The sequence below is a fragment of the Petromyzon marinus genome, chromosome 7 (genome assembly GCF_048934315.1).
Source record: "Petromyzon marinus isolate PM22_M1 ecotype Great Lakes invasive population chromosome 7, UKy_Petmar_22M1.pri1.0, whole genome shotgun sequence".
Classification (NCBI taxonomy): domain Eukaryota; kingdom Metazoa; phylum Chordata; class Hyperoartia; order Petromyzontiformes; family Petromyzontidae; genus Petromyzon; species Petromyzon marinus.
Window position 1 is genome coordinate 7,398,204 of NC_133673.1, and position 15,093 is coordinate 7,413,296.

At 43.4% G+C, this 15,093-nt stretch overlaps 1 protein-coding gene across 6 annotated transcripts in view; it reads right to left on the reverse strand.

Moving 5' to 3' along the window:
* Positions 1-15,093, reverse strand: part of LOC116939892 (oxysterol-binding protein-related protein 8-like) — a 97,508-nt gene that overhangs the window by 10,911 nt on the left and 71,504 nt on the right. For all 6 annotated transcript variants that reach the window (XM_032948895.2, XM_032948897.2, XM_032948896.2 and 3 more), the window contains 11 exons: positions 14,781-14,882; positions 12,216-12,419; positions 10,188-10,272; positions 8,706-8,874; positions 5,312-5,633; positions 4,168-4,352; positions 3,539-3,620; positions 2,495-2,593; positions 1,743-1,839; positions 1,374-1,472; positions 495-592 (listed from right to left, as the gene is read on the reverse strand). In XM_032948895.2, the coding sequence (XP_032804786.1) occupies positions 495-592; positions 1,374-1,472; positions 1,743-1,839; positions 2,495-2,593; positions 3,539-3,620; positions 4,168-4,352; positions 5,312-5,633; positions 8,706-8,874; positions 10,188-10,272; positions 12,216-12,419; positions 14,781-14,882 (1,542 nt within the window). The remainder of the gene's footprint in view (positions 1-494; positions 593-1,373; positions 1,473-1,742; positions 1,840-2,494; positions 2,594-3,538; positions 3,621-4,167; positions 4,353-5,311; positions 5,634-8,705; positions 8,875-10,187; positions 10,273-12,215; positions 12,420-14,780; positions 14,883-15,093) is intronic.

Sequence of the window (15,093 nt, forward strand, 5' to 3'; positions counted from 1 at the left end):
AATGTTTTTGTGCTTTTGCACCACTGCCAATCTGATCCTCCACAAAAAAATAAGATATATAAAACCTGTTAATTTACTAAGGACGCTGAAATTGATTTCAAGCAATTGCACATAATAAAATAACGAGCAAACATTGAAAGCTAGCTTTGAAAAGTAACCATTACAGAATATGCGTGGTAAACCTTTGGGTGCTCTGCTATATTATCATAAATGCAATCCTAACATTTACCAAATTGTTACTTATTATTGCGAACCAAAATAGAAAGGTACGTTTCGTCAACATTGCATGTAAACGAGACAAAAAAATACAAAACCTGTAATTTTTTTTATCAATTAAAGGGAAAGGTTATTACCTCCCAAAACAACCTCTATTATGGGAAAGATTTTGTTCGCGCCAAATCCCTTAAAATCACTGTACGGACAAGGTAAAAATATAAACGTGAACACACTTCCACAACTATTGTATTGGTGTTTATAGATAACACATTGTTTACCTTGAGTTTGAATTCAATCTCGGCTTTATAGTTGGTCTTCTCGCAATCGATAATAATTTTCCCTCCAAGTTCAAGTGTCATGGTGCCGTAAAGGATGCCTGTGGGTTTAAAAGGTAAGTTTCCACGAGCTCGTATGCAACTCATGCCCCTTTTCTAAATGGATATTAGCTGCCCATCAGTATCTACTTAACATTCCATTTCATCCCAAGACGCCGCACCAGCTTTCACAGCAGATACTTATGGATCTATAACTAAAGGCTGGGTGCTAATTTCAAAAGCGCTTTATGCTTAATTGCTTGGCATGCTACTCTCGGCAGTGCAGAGCAGAAGAATATAATTACAAAACAAGTGCTTAATGCCATTTAATATTACACGGGGTTATGGAATGTTTACAGTTATAAAGCCAGTGTGTCCTAGGAACAACTGGACATGACTGCATAGAAATGAGTTCTCCAGAACCCTAGTGTAATAGTGTGCTGCATAAAGGCCAAATGTAAAGCATAATCGTAAAAGTACAAGTAAAAAGTATAATCACAAAACATATTTGGGCACTTTCTGTGAAATTAATAATGAAGGCAGGGTTAACAGAGTTACACAATAGAATGGTTTTCTGGAACAATATAACGCATGTTTAAATGTTCCTCAATCTGTGCTGTGAAAGATCCTCTGCAGTTTATTTGTTGATAATGAGGATGACAAGATGATTGGGGGGGGACATCGTGTTTTGTACCAACAACCAGGCAATCAACACGACGTGCAGTATTGAAGAACGTGCCAAAGCAAGCAGCTCTGCTGGGATAACAACTGTGGCAGGTTTCCTTGACGATGCAATGACAGCTGATCCAAGTATGTGCGCACAACCGGGCGACTATGCCTCACCTTTACAATGCGCATAGGGCATCGTCATTAAGTATTCCTCGCCCCGGTTGAGGAATGTCAGCTTCCCCTCGCCATCCAAAATGGCAGAGAGTGAGTTTCCTGAGAAAGGGCAAAACGCGGTTGAACGTGGGCATTGTCGAAACTTCCAAGCTCAACAGAAAGCTTGTCGTAAAATAACGAGGAGCCTGAAAAAATGAGCCCGAGTTAAATGGCGTGCAGATACAAACCTGGACAGCTCATCGGTAATACAGAGATATAACGAAGAATGCTGCTCATGCTCATATATTACATTTTAATATGCACCGTTAGTACGCTTATTTTGTTTTGGTTATTTCATGCTTTGTACTCGAAGGTGTTAAAGGTTCTCACCGTAAAATTTTGATCTTGCCAAGATGTTACCGCTTATGCAGAAGCCGTCTTTTCTATTGCTGATGAAGAAGGCAGAGATGGGAGGGTGATGCGAGACCTAGGACACAACAGGGTTTAACACTGTTCATTTCATTTGCTCCCTGCATCTCAGCATTAAAACAACAACATATTGCAATCTCATTCACCAGCACGTGTACAAACTCAAATAACCATACACTCTCAAAATAATTTTACCCTCCACATTTAGAAACATGTGTTTAAAGTAATTAGCTGCTATACATTTCCACATAAGCCACTTTGATTTAAAGCTTTCGTGACTGCAGTAATTCATATTCTTAGCTCTTTCCGAAAGACCTAAGAATATAAGCCACTTTGTTGAACTATCATTTGTGGCCAGGTTGCTGCTAAAAATAGCCTTATAGCCAGGTGAGCAGCACATTACAATGTCTATTCAACTGAAGTAAGCCTTTTCTTGTGACAGGGTTACATGTCAAACAAATACACTGCTTCACTTCAGCTCTCGTGAGAATTCCACTGAACTCGGCTGCCAAGTGCATGGTTTATAAACGCTCAGTGACGTATAATTCCACAACTTGGAAGTAAATAGGGAGTTGAAGGAATGGCCTGAAGGATCTTACCAACCTTAATGTGATTAGCCATGACCAAGCTGAATGCTACCTGCATTTATTTCGCCGTGACCACATCTGCTGACTATTCCAGAGCTGCGCGTTCCAACGTCTAACCCTGCGCACCTGCTCAGAGATGTAGTAAGTCTTGCTGCTGGTCTGCGGATGGATCCACATGCAACGGAATGTCTCGCCAATTATTGGGTTGTACGGCTTTTTCAGACCCTGCAAGGAGCAGACATACATGGCAATGACACACAAACAAACACACATGGGGCACAAACAAACACACAAGTATGCACATAGTATTGCATACTGAAATGGGGCCTAAATACCTGGCTTGGTTTTCAAAGCATTACATTTTGCTGACATGACTTTTTAACATAATTTCCTTTAAAAAATGTGACATGGGTTCCATGGAGGCAGACACTTCTAACTTGGAGGCAACACGTTTATCATACACCTCAACAGGGTAACTACATACACACTCGACGGGATAACGAGATAATCGGACCAGGTCAGCTAACACGCTGCCTGGTCCACGATGTCGTGCGCGAAGATCTAAGAGCGAAGCCCGATTAGTGGAGCACGAAGAGTTGATCCCAGAGAACAGCCCCGCTCGGCTCACAGGATCCCCTTCTTATCCCCTGAGCGTGGCCTTGCTCCGCCCTCGGCCACGCCCCCTTCGGGATCTTCCCAGAAGGTTCTGGGACCTCACATCACATGTCCCCTCGGTCCCCATTCTGGCCCCCATCCTTATCCTCTTTTTGTCACGTGGCCTCTCGGGTTCACCTATTCTGTCCCATATGCCATACGTACTATGTTGACAGAGAGAGGCTCTAAGATGCACAGTTACATTCTTCTCACAGTGGCTAGTACTAACACCGCAGTGACTTAATATACGTCACTACAAATGTATTGACCAAGCACTCCAAAAGCAACTGTGATCTGAACTTCATTCGAGTCCCTTTCTAGCCTGAATGAGTACTTGGTATTGTATCCCTACATCAGCATTGTTGAGATAAAGGCATGCTCGGTGTACCGATGGTGCTGATCACACCCCCCTTGTGTTGATGTGTCATCTTTAATAGGTGTGTACTAACAGCACTTGGCCCAACAGTATAAACCAAAATAAAGTTGCTTGTGTGAGATTAACAACATGGCTCATGCCTTGGGTTTCTTGTAGAAGCCAGACAGGTACCACCGCACCACCTGCTTGATACGATCATATGCATTCTCCTCCACAGCAGCTCTGTAAAAAACAGGGAAAAAACAGCGATAAATATCGGAACAAATAAAGATAAATGCGACAGGTGAAACGGATGTGAAGACAAGTTTATAATACTCTTTAAATAGACACATTTGTCGGACAACTGCATTGGAGATCAACATGAATGGACTTCATGTCGTATGCATAGCCATACGGGTAAAACTTTGGACAACACTCGAAACCTAGAGTTTTTCAATGATGTGCCAGGACTTAATTCTGTGCACATCCTGAACAAAATTGACCAACAGTGTAGTTTAATTTTTTCACAATATTCTGAAACTAATTGAGTTGGCAGGCAGGAGATGTACATTTAAGATGCTTGAAGTTGCTGCAGGGCTGCTGAGACGTTTCACTTCACTCAGCATGAGCCCACAAGGGCATAAGAAGTGAAATCCCTCATTGTGTGCCCGTAATACAACAGCAACAAAGACCCGGTCTCATCGGGGGAACGAAGTTTTAATCTGCAAAGTGGATCTGCGTCTCTCCATATATATGCAGAGATCAGGCCACTGTGTGATGCAGTACGCACTGCGACAGGATGTCGGCGTGGTAGTAGTAGTCGGAGAGCTTGTCCAGGAAAGAACGCGGCTCCAGAATGAAAGTGGGCAGCACCACCTTTGACAGGTCCATGCCAGGCCGTAGCTGCTTCAAGAGTGTCCAGATCAAGCCTTTGTTTTCCTCGGAGACCGTCTCGGTCTGAGCCGCCTCTCCAACCTGTGTTGCATGCGCGCAAACACCCCAAGTGAGAGGTCAAACTGCAAATGCTGATCACCTACACTTCTGCAGCGCAAGTCAAAAAAACGTCGCCATGCTTTTTTTCACAAACAGCACATACGATACAAATGTGTCAAGTGATGGCCCGTCCTTCAGGTAGAAGTGCCACAGGCTTTGAAGAACATTAATTGCCAAACATGTCAGCCTATGATATATTTTATGTTGTAAAGAAGTCTTTATAATGAACATGAGAATATTTTATTTGTGCTCGTCCACAGCTGCTATTGCAGGGTTTCTTTTTTTGGTAGCATTGTATACCTGTGGAGTAACGATAATGATTTATTTTGTTAGGTGGGGTTTTGTTTCAAACATCTGTCTCTTGCTAAAGGAAATGTGCACAAGTCTCTTTCGGGAGGATTCTACATAGAAATGAGCCAATTCTTTCACGTGTTTTTTTTGTTGTTGCGTGGGCAGAACCAAATAACGAAGAGAAAACCCACGCATCTAGCTAGACAGCACTCAAAGGACTGCAAGTGAGTCAACAGCTTACTTGCGCATTGACTTCTACAGACCAATTAGTTGGCGTGTAACAATTCACCCGCAATGATAATGAATTGTCATGAATCGGGAAAAGGATTCCACTGAAGAATCCATTCATTTTATTCCTCTTTTAACCGATTAATTGGATTGTTTCGAATTGTTTCACTCCCATTTGCAAAGTAACGTTTTCTCCCTCAGCCAGAATCTAACATTTACGTATTATTTGCAAATCATTTGCACAATCACAAAGCATTCCGATGGGTGGAACACTATTTCATGCTCCACGCGTTCTTACAAGTATCACTCTCTTTCCGCGTTAACACGAACGCGATGCTCTGTGTCGTCATCGGTGCGGTTCTGCAATCATCGACCGTAGCCGATGACGAGTGGGGGGGCGCGGGGGGGGGGGGGCTGCTCACCTCGCCAAACTCCTCGCCCAGCTCGGCCACATAACCTGTCTCCACCACGGGCTCCGGGGGGGACCCATTGCTCTGGGAGCTGTTTCCCAGGGAGCCGTTCCCCGGGGAGCCGTTAGCAGGAGAGCCGTTGCTTGGCGTGGCGGTAACGACGGCGGCGTCAGGCCGGTCCGACACGTCCGAGTCGCTGTCGTCTGTCTTGTCGGCCGTGCCGTCCTCGTCCGACTCCTCGCGCTGGCCGTCACCACCGTTGGAGCGGCCCGAGCCCTCCCAGGGCAGGTGGTGCGATCCGAAGTGAGCGCTCTCGATCTCGCTCTCGTTCAAGCTGCGACCACCCGGCACGGCGCGTGAGGAACGGGGGGGGGGGTGGGGTGGGGGGGGGCACGTGGGGGCGAGGTGGACAGTCGGAGGGATGAGAGCACGGATCAATGCCATATCATCACGATCATAAACATCGGTCATCTTTTCATCAGTTATACCACTCATCCCACGCAGCACAGCCCGGAGGGGCCACAGCAACAAAGATATTGAGATGGAACAAAATATCTCCGAAAGGAAGTTATTGGGGACAAAATACAACGGGCATTGGTGATGCATGCCGGTAATCCAATGCCTTGGAGGTGGGTTTGGGTGGGTCACGCAGAATTCATCATGCTGTAAGACTCTCAGCCTCTTGAGCTAGAAGGTGGCAAGTAGGTGGCAGTAAAGCAAAGGGCTGCCAGCCTGTCTTTGGAGTTTGAGTGTTGTCTCCTGATTTTGTATATAAAGGGGGTTTTTTTTCCTGGGGGGCTGTTGCCAGATTTACTTGGAATTTTAAAATTTGGTTCAGGACATCAAACAAAGATGTTCACTGCCCCAGGCGAATTTGAAGGGGCACACTGACCAATATACCTAAGTGAATCTGAGATATAAGGACCTTTAGAAATGACATCAAATAAAATGTTACAGTAGAAACAGTCATGATTTACACAGATGGTAAAAGATGCCTACACCAACTGTAAATACACTGTATGTGTCCAATGCATGAGTGCAATAATGTATATGCATTTCAATATGCACAACATTTATCATGGCGATGATGAACGTGTTTTTCATCACCTTTGATAGAATATAAGATTTCAAAAAATATATGATTAGGTAGGGGCGCGGTAAAGCTGTGGGAAAAAGACAATTGCTCGTAAAAAGTTATAATTACGGACAACTCACAACTCATAAGCGACACGTGCGGTTAGAGTGCATAGCAAGGTGCAGACGTGGCCGCTATATTAGCACGATTAAACACAGGGGCATGCCGTGGGTCGAGGCTGCAGAGGGGCACCCATCAATTTGAGGTCTTGTAACCCATTTGTGTGACCAATTAGAAATCGTGGAACGTGCAAAGGTGAACACCAGAGCACCCTTCGAACGGTCGGCAAATATGTTTGCTTGCGATGATTCCGCATTAACTTGAAAGCTTACGTATTAATAGCAAATTACTCGCCTGCAAAAACAGCGAGCTGTAATTAGGCATGTAATGAAATATTGGCTTTGCAATAGATTTTGATTCACAGAAAAGCCATTATAATTGCACCATTCCCGTTTTAACGCATGATATTCAAGCACAAGCATTTGGGTAGTACCGCCAGGACGAGTACATGCTGCTTGGCCTTCTCATGAATGGTCAAATGGTTCTGTAGAGATGTTTATTACATTGGGAGTTTATGAAGCAGTGCCCACAGCAAAATATAGGCTTCGTGTGCCGCAAGTGAGACCTGTAACCCAGGACAATTAAAAAATAAAATGAATGTCACGGTAAAAATAGGCATGACGATGAACATGTTTTAATCCACCTTAAATAGAGGTCTAAATATAACAAACATGAGATCGGGGGAGAGGTGTAATGAACTAGGTTAATGTATGTTTTTGCAATGTAACCTGATACTGTAATAAAACACGTCAGTCTGATGCAATGTCATTTCAAACACCAATGATATATATTTTTAAGCATAAAAGTAAGACTTGTTTAAAACTTATTTAAGATTTTAGATTCCTATATGTTGAATGTATGCACCATCCTGCCAAAGTAAATTCCGTGTCGGTGTGAACTTTCATGGCGAATAAAACCCTTTCTGATTTCTTTCTGATTCTGATGTTTAAAATGCTGGATTAATCATTGCAAGATTAGTCATCTTCAGGAAGTAACTTGTATACTAGAACATTATGAAATGAAATGTGTACCGATTGTAACGTAACTGTGGTTCAACGCACTCATCGGGGTTTTCGTTTACTCCCCTGTACAGTGATGGGAAACCCCACTGCGATAGATCACATCTCCTTCTATGAGCCAAGCACAGATCCTGTGGGAGGGGATATTAAAGGGCACATCTGCTAATGAAGCCTCGATGCCAAAGGGGTGACGAGAAGGGACAGGCCGTGGCTCGGCGCGAGGTGTAACCTGATGCGTCGTGACATCAGAGGCTGTGGCGAGAGGGAGATGACATTGTCGCACAATGCCCCCATGGCGCTGTGGTTTGCAGTGGCCTGGTGTGGAACGTTATCAGCTGCCACAGTTAAGTACGCCGTCTGTCATCACTGTGGTGTGTATTCTTTGGGTCTATTGGTAAAGCCACGCAGATATAAAATTAATAAAATAATAACAATATCACGACGTTTCCATCGCAACACAAGCGATCGTCATCAGGTGAAAAATATAGCGGGATAACTGCTGAGGCAGGAAAAATATATGGCGGGAGCGCTGCTAAGGCTGGGTGTTATAAAGGTTTGAGATGGGTGTAGCCCAAGGATCAGTGGGCGGGGCTAGAGATTAAATTAGCATGTAAATTTAAGATCGGAGGAATCTTGACAAACGAAGCTGTGGGGGTGGCCATTGTATTGTGAGAGATTAGCATGTCAATGTAAGACATTTGCTTGTAAATGTACAATCAGAGAGAGCTCGAAATTATGAGATGTGCCAAAGTAGGTAATGACAATTATATATTCAAGATATGCAAAAGCACACATTCATAATGCTGAATTAATGCTAAGTTGTGCTCAAATTTTTCCCCTCCCAAATGTGTTTTTTTTTACCAATTACGTCCCAATTGTACAATCCACACACAATGTCAAGAATCTGACAAATTTACTCTATCCATGCTATAATAATAACAAGAAGATATCATCTGCAGTGTGCTGGAAACCTTGGAGAATATAAATCCATCCCCATGGGAGAGAGCAGCTTTGGAATAATTCATTGAGGATATAGTGGCACAGTTGGTTGGCAAGCCACACCTTACTCTTATAAACACACTTAAAATAACCCAATGAGGCTATAGCTTTCTTGACACCCTCTCCACCACCTGATTGCCCAGTTGCCCATTATCAGGCCAAGTTTCCCATTATCAAGACTGCGTGGCCATACTTCTCCTGGGGGCTGAATGGGGCGCTGGCCCTGAGCAGCTGCAGCAGCCCCATGTGGCCTCCATCCACCGAGTTGTTGAGCTCAGCCTCCTTGCCATCCTTGACCACGGCGCGCTTGAGCAGACTGGAGCAACGCAGCGCCAGCTCAAGGGCGTCCATCCAGCAGCGGCCTACAGCGAGATGACAACTCTGATGAGCGCGGTTAGCTACGTACGGTGCAAAATAAGTGCAACACACATACATACATGCGTGCACACGGGGAAGGGAAGGACATAGAAAAAGCGTGCGAACGTGCAGAGGTGATTGTGAGGTGGCTGGGTGGCTCAGAGCTCTGAACCGGCACAGCTAAGATCTGAGTTTTAATTCCTGGTAGCCACCTGTATTTAAACCACGTTCTCAAGTACAGTGATTTAAATGTCTCAGCTGGAAGAAAAGAAGAAAAAAAACCGATCACAATAAATTTGGTCCTGCTTATAATTTGGATCAAATCCAGCTCTAGGAATTAATAATATCGATTTTACGATCATCTGATGAATATCAATTCCTCTGTGGCACAGCAGGTGGGAAAGGGCTGCCGTCTACTGTATATGGACAGGACATCACTTGAAAAGATCAGAGGCAGCTCTGTGACATCCACTTCTGTGGGCCATTCAAGAGCAAGTAGCGTGTGATGCTCTGCTAGCGACATTTGGACATTTTTGATAAAATACCAGAAAAAGAAAAAAAGGAATAACATACACAGTATATGTTTGTGAGCGGCCTACCCATGTGGATGGATGGAGGATGGATGCCAAGAGAACCGACCTCAGGCAGTGCTTGTTGTGAACACAGCAATACCCAGTCCACTATCAATGGTTAAATCACATTGAGCTGACTGTCAGTAAACAACCGCATATCTCCAGGTCTCCATGTTTAAGTTCCATTCTTTGTTACTCTGTACTCTGCTTATTATTATTTGGCTGCTACACATTTCCACATGATAATCCACCATAGTGGATAATTTGCTGCCATGTCACGTCTAAAAAAGCTCAGTGGGGCATACCTGGTAAAATAAAAAACAAAAATGTTTCATGATTTGCTTACCTTTCCCTATGCTTTGCACTCCTGTTGTATTATTTTTGTAATTTTCTGACCTGCCCCTACCGGACATCTATGAAAAAAAGTTTTATAGCTAATCGGATTCCTCCAGTATAAATAACGATTCAGACTCTGATCACTATTTGTGTGTCAATATAAACAGGGAAGTTAACTTCTCCCACTTAACTACAACACATGGGAATGAAGTCTGAACAACAAAAAAAAACCCCACACACATCTAAAAATAAAAGTTAATTACCACACAGGAAGGAAATGATCCCATTCAGTTCACAACGAACTTGGCACCAATGCACAAACGATGATCCCGAGTGTAATTGGGGTGCTTGGTACACCAGACGGACGCGTGCAAGGACATCGCCGTGTGCAGTGCGTAGCGTGGGCTCACCGTCCGACTCGGAGATGGCACGGAAGATCAGGTAGCTGCCAGGCAACGGCTGAGTGATGGCACCAACTGTCTCGCCCTCCGGGCCCTAGCAGTGTGGGCAGACAGCACGGCTTTCTCAAGGGCAAACAGAGAGAATTGCTTTTGGACAAAAATGTGCAGCAGCCTGAAAAGGGTATATTACCATTTTATCACAAATATCAGGCGAGTTTTACGATGATGTATGCGTGTATGTGCTGCACATCAAAGGCAAAGATACCCCCGTATAGCGTTCAACAGACTGCGTGGGCAAGTGCTATTTGCAAGCACCAATTAAGGCTGGGGACGGCATGCGAGGGGATGGTGTGGGCAGTACCACATCTGGCCGCCTTTGCTCTCCCCAGTGCTACTGTTCACACAGCACACCAGGTACTCATTTAAGGTTAAGTCGACCTCAGGGAGACCCGGGACCAGTTCAGATATTTGCCACTTATGCTGATTCAGCCTTCAATGAGTACCTGGTGTGGTGTGTAAACATCAGCACTGGGGAGACAAAGACGGTCTGGCTTGGTACTGGTCACCCACCACCCCCTCGTTTTCCATGCTGGCCTTTAATACGTTCTCACTAAAATAACTTGGCCCAACAGTCTGTTAAGCCTATATGGGAGGGAAGGGGGACTTTGTCTTTGTATTGTATATGGTGTTATCATTGTCTGTGCGGCAAGTATTGATTTGCAGCAATTATAACTATGGAGATAAACTTGAGTTCAGTTTAGGGGCATAGCTTTCTGATGAACATTTTGCACACGATAATTTAGCCATCCTTTATATGAAATGAAATCTCTAAAAACATAACGCCACACATGTATTTTTAAAACATACACATATACACTTGCATACGATGACTATACTTTAGAATGAAATGCTTACAGCAGATTCCATTGTAAGATTTACATTGCGAGGAAACCACTGACTACATATGTTCGCTGAAGGCCGGGCGAACATACTACGTTGAAGAATACGCAGGCAGGCACGTAGGCAGGCAGATCGGCAAGAGAGGTATGTGTACACATTTCCTGATTTCAGGAAAAGATTGACATTTTAACCCCTATGGATGAAGCCTTAATGACCTGGATGGGGGGGGGGGGCGTTGCTGTCATAGTAATTATGTTAACACAATCTCAAAAAGCTAGTAAGGAAACATTTTATTTGGCAAAGGGCACGCCCAAACAAACCACCATTATAGGAATACTAACCAAGCCCGAAAACCCTACGACCATATACAGAACAAAATGTTCCCCCTTTAGATCACATACTCCTGCAAAATAACTTAAAATATCTCATCAAGTCCCCTAAATCCTGTGGCCATATCTCATTACATGTCACCTTCCCCAATGACCTGACTGATCAACACCTCATTCATCGCATGACGAATAACAAACATTAGTCGTTTTCCAATGGCCTTTCACCAATCTAAATTCACCGGTACGTTCAATATTTACTTAAAAGATATATATTTTAGTCTTGCGGCGGAAAGAAGATAGCACTAAACTATATTAAAAAAAAATGTGCAACAGAGAGTATTAAAAATCTCTTACCCGTTTAACCACCTTCACATCATTTGCCCAAGGTTATCACACTTCTTAGCTTCACCTTTTGTGCAACGGACCACGCATGCTTATTTATATACCCTCTCCCTGCAAGTGAAAAAACGCTGCGTACTGGGATGCATGACACTTTGTCGTGACCCTGCCAAGTCGGTAAAATACATTTTGTTTTCATACACCGCTAATGGAATACCCGAGGGTTTCAGGCAAAGCACCACCGTGTTCACGAACTTGAAAAGACATCCAAAGCAAGGTGCAGCGGGGTCAGTGGCCGGGCCAGGTGGAAGCAATGAAACGGGGGGGGGGGGGGGGGAGGGTGTTCACGTAAACACGAGGCGTTGAAGGAACACTGAGAGAGGCACGAGGGCAGAGAAGGGGACGGGGGGTTGAAGGGCTGGCGGCACAGGCAGGTTGTGAGAGAGAGAAGTCGGTGAGCGAGGTCTACCTTGACGGCCCAAATGGACTGGTCCAGCGGGTGGAAGAGCTTGAAGCAGAAGCCGTCCTTTTTGGACGGCCGCTCGATGAGTTGGCACACGTTGAGCATCACCGTGCCCACCCAGTGCTCGTTCTTGGGGCTCTTGTATATGAGCAGCACGCCGGGTTTGAGCACGCACCACAGCTTGGTCCAGCTCTTCAACGTGCCACGGATCTGCAGCCAACAAGAGGGTGTGCCATTGCATCGCCCTTGAAATTGCCATGCGCAGGCTTGTCCACCGAAGGTGGACATCTATCCAGCTTGATGCTCCGTGCCATGATCGAGGATGCTACACATCATTTAGTACCGAACGTGTCGCTCTCGTGCAGTTGAAGTACCGATGGGTCAGTTGTTCTCCATCATTCACCGTCTCTTTGGTGCTGGTCCTGCATGCAATGGCTACTATGTTAAATGGATACACCCTGACCAAGATGTGTTGGGCTTTTTCCCAATGTTATTATAATTGCACTAGCAGAATTATGTCCTGAGGTGGCATATCCCTTCATACATTTTGCAGAACAGTGGATCACCCCAAATATTAGAAACTTCATTGCAGAATCATATTACTTGTAACTATTTCTGTAATTCCTTCAAGCGACCTTTTTAATCCATATACCCTACGGAAGAGATATAATCATTGCATGTAATTATTATTTTTCAAAACAAGAATTTATCCAAATTAAGTAAACAAAAATCATGTGATTGGTTCTTCTTGCAATAATTGGTAACTGGGCTAAGACAATCACACAATTGCACCTGAGCATTTCCTTCAATCACAGGTGGCTATCAGGATTCGTAACTAGGATCTCAGCAGCACCAGGCTCAGTGCTCTGACCTCTTAGCCATCCAGATGTTGAAGCAATGCGCCCTCTGTAGTAACAATACATTCAACATTGAAAATCAAGAGACCAAATTATACGAAAAGATAAGACAAATTAATTTGGTGTGAAATGTTATTTTGAGCAAAGCATTTTGAGCAAGCAAAGCTTTAAGGTGCTTCACGTTAATTCACTTAACTCTATACTTTCTATTGTTTTTCCAGCCATGCGTTGATATGGTTTCATAAAAACAACCAAACCCAGCAGTGAGATTTTATCTTCTATCGCGTGTGCACGCACACACACACTGGCATCAATTAGTTTGAAGAAATGCATCGCATCACGAAGTGCTTAGCATTCTCCAAAATACAGTATGGAAACTGTGCACATACTCGCAACAAAATGAGTGGATTAACTCGCTTAATTAGCAAAACACATTTAGTAATTTTCCATTCCAGTGTTAAATGTCGCATGTGATTATGAAACACGCATTGAGCCATAAAGTAAAGCGAAAGCATCATGTTTGCGACAGTCAAATGACATTACCGTTTTGAAAAAAATAACAATGAAGTATGCCTTTTTCAAGTCCCATTTCAACACAAATACCAAAGTGTTAACTAGTGCCAAAAGATGTATAAAATTACTTGATCATTTTGAAAATAATTTTGGCTCACGCAATCAATGAGGATGTGCAACTTATATATTGCATATCAGAATACAAGAGAAGATTTTAAATAGGAATTGATTCTTGAATGAAATTGTTACCCCAATCGTTGCAAGATTTTGCTCATCAGTTGAAAACAATTCGAACTGAATACTTTGTTTGTGGTAAAAAAAATTGGTGTCCTGACATCCTGTTTGCAGAAGGTGGGAAACCTGAACAAACCATGCCCAGCGTGACGTGGCTAATGATGCCCAAGATGTTAAAAGCGCTGCCCATCACCTCCTGTCCCGTGGCACATGCGGCGATATTTTCTTCCCAACTAAAATGGTGTTATCCACTTAGTTGAGCAAGTGAACCGATATTCGGTGGATTATTCGAGTGCTTAAATCATTGGTATATTCCAGCTCTACTTAAATGTGCCCAGTTGATACCCGTGCAATCAATCGTCCGAAATGAATCGTGGATGGCACCATTTTTAATGGAAAAGAGAAGACCGGCACTAACAACGTAAAATGTTCGTCCATCATCAATGAATAATTTCAAATCGAGAAGCGTCCTTCGCCCCAAAAACCTTTAAAAATCTTTCAGCAATATTAATTTTAACCACTGGGACTAACCCACCTTGACACCTCAGTTCCTTCACAACACAGATAATTTATTTGGCACCGTGCCTCAGACAGTCTATTCAATTGCCAAAATAAAAAAAAACACATATGGATGTTTCTTAGTAGCAACACCGGTTATTTGGGAACGTCGTTTTAATGCGCAGAATTTTGTCGGTGCTGTGTAATATGTGCCAATGTGCAGATGATCAGCAAGGCCTCAAAACAATACCCAATTTATAAAAAATATATATTTCAGGGTATTTGTCATGGACAAAGAAGATATCTTGCAAGATATCTTGCACGAGAAACATTCTGATTGTTCTTCTAAGCAGTGCTCCAACGATAACATTAATTAAAACATTTTCCGAATAATTTTATTTTCTAAGCAATCAGTGAATGACACTAATGAAAAATGATTGGTTAACGAAATAATCAGTGAATCACGCACCTTCAGCCAGTCTGCCATGATCACCACGGTGGGGTCCTTCAGGTTGCTAAGCAGCTCTTTAGTTGCCCTTTTCTTTTCCTGCTTGTAATTCTGTTTTTGAACCTGAAAATTGAGGTTTGTAAAATGTGACAACATAAGTCAAAATCAGCATTAGCCAATACAAAAAAAATCTATAACAATCAAAGATCTTTAACTTTCTTAACTTCTAATTAATTGAACATCGACTGCAGTTTTATTGTATTTTGCAAATAATTTGCTATTAAAGCGACAAAGGACCTGTGCAAAGGGTTGCATGTGGAGCCATTAAAATAAA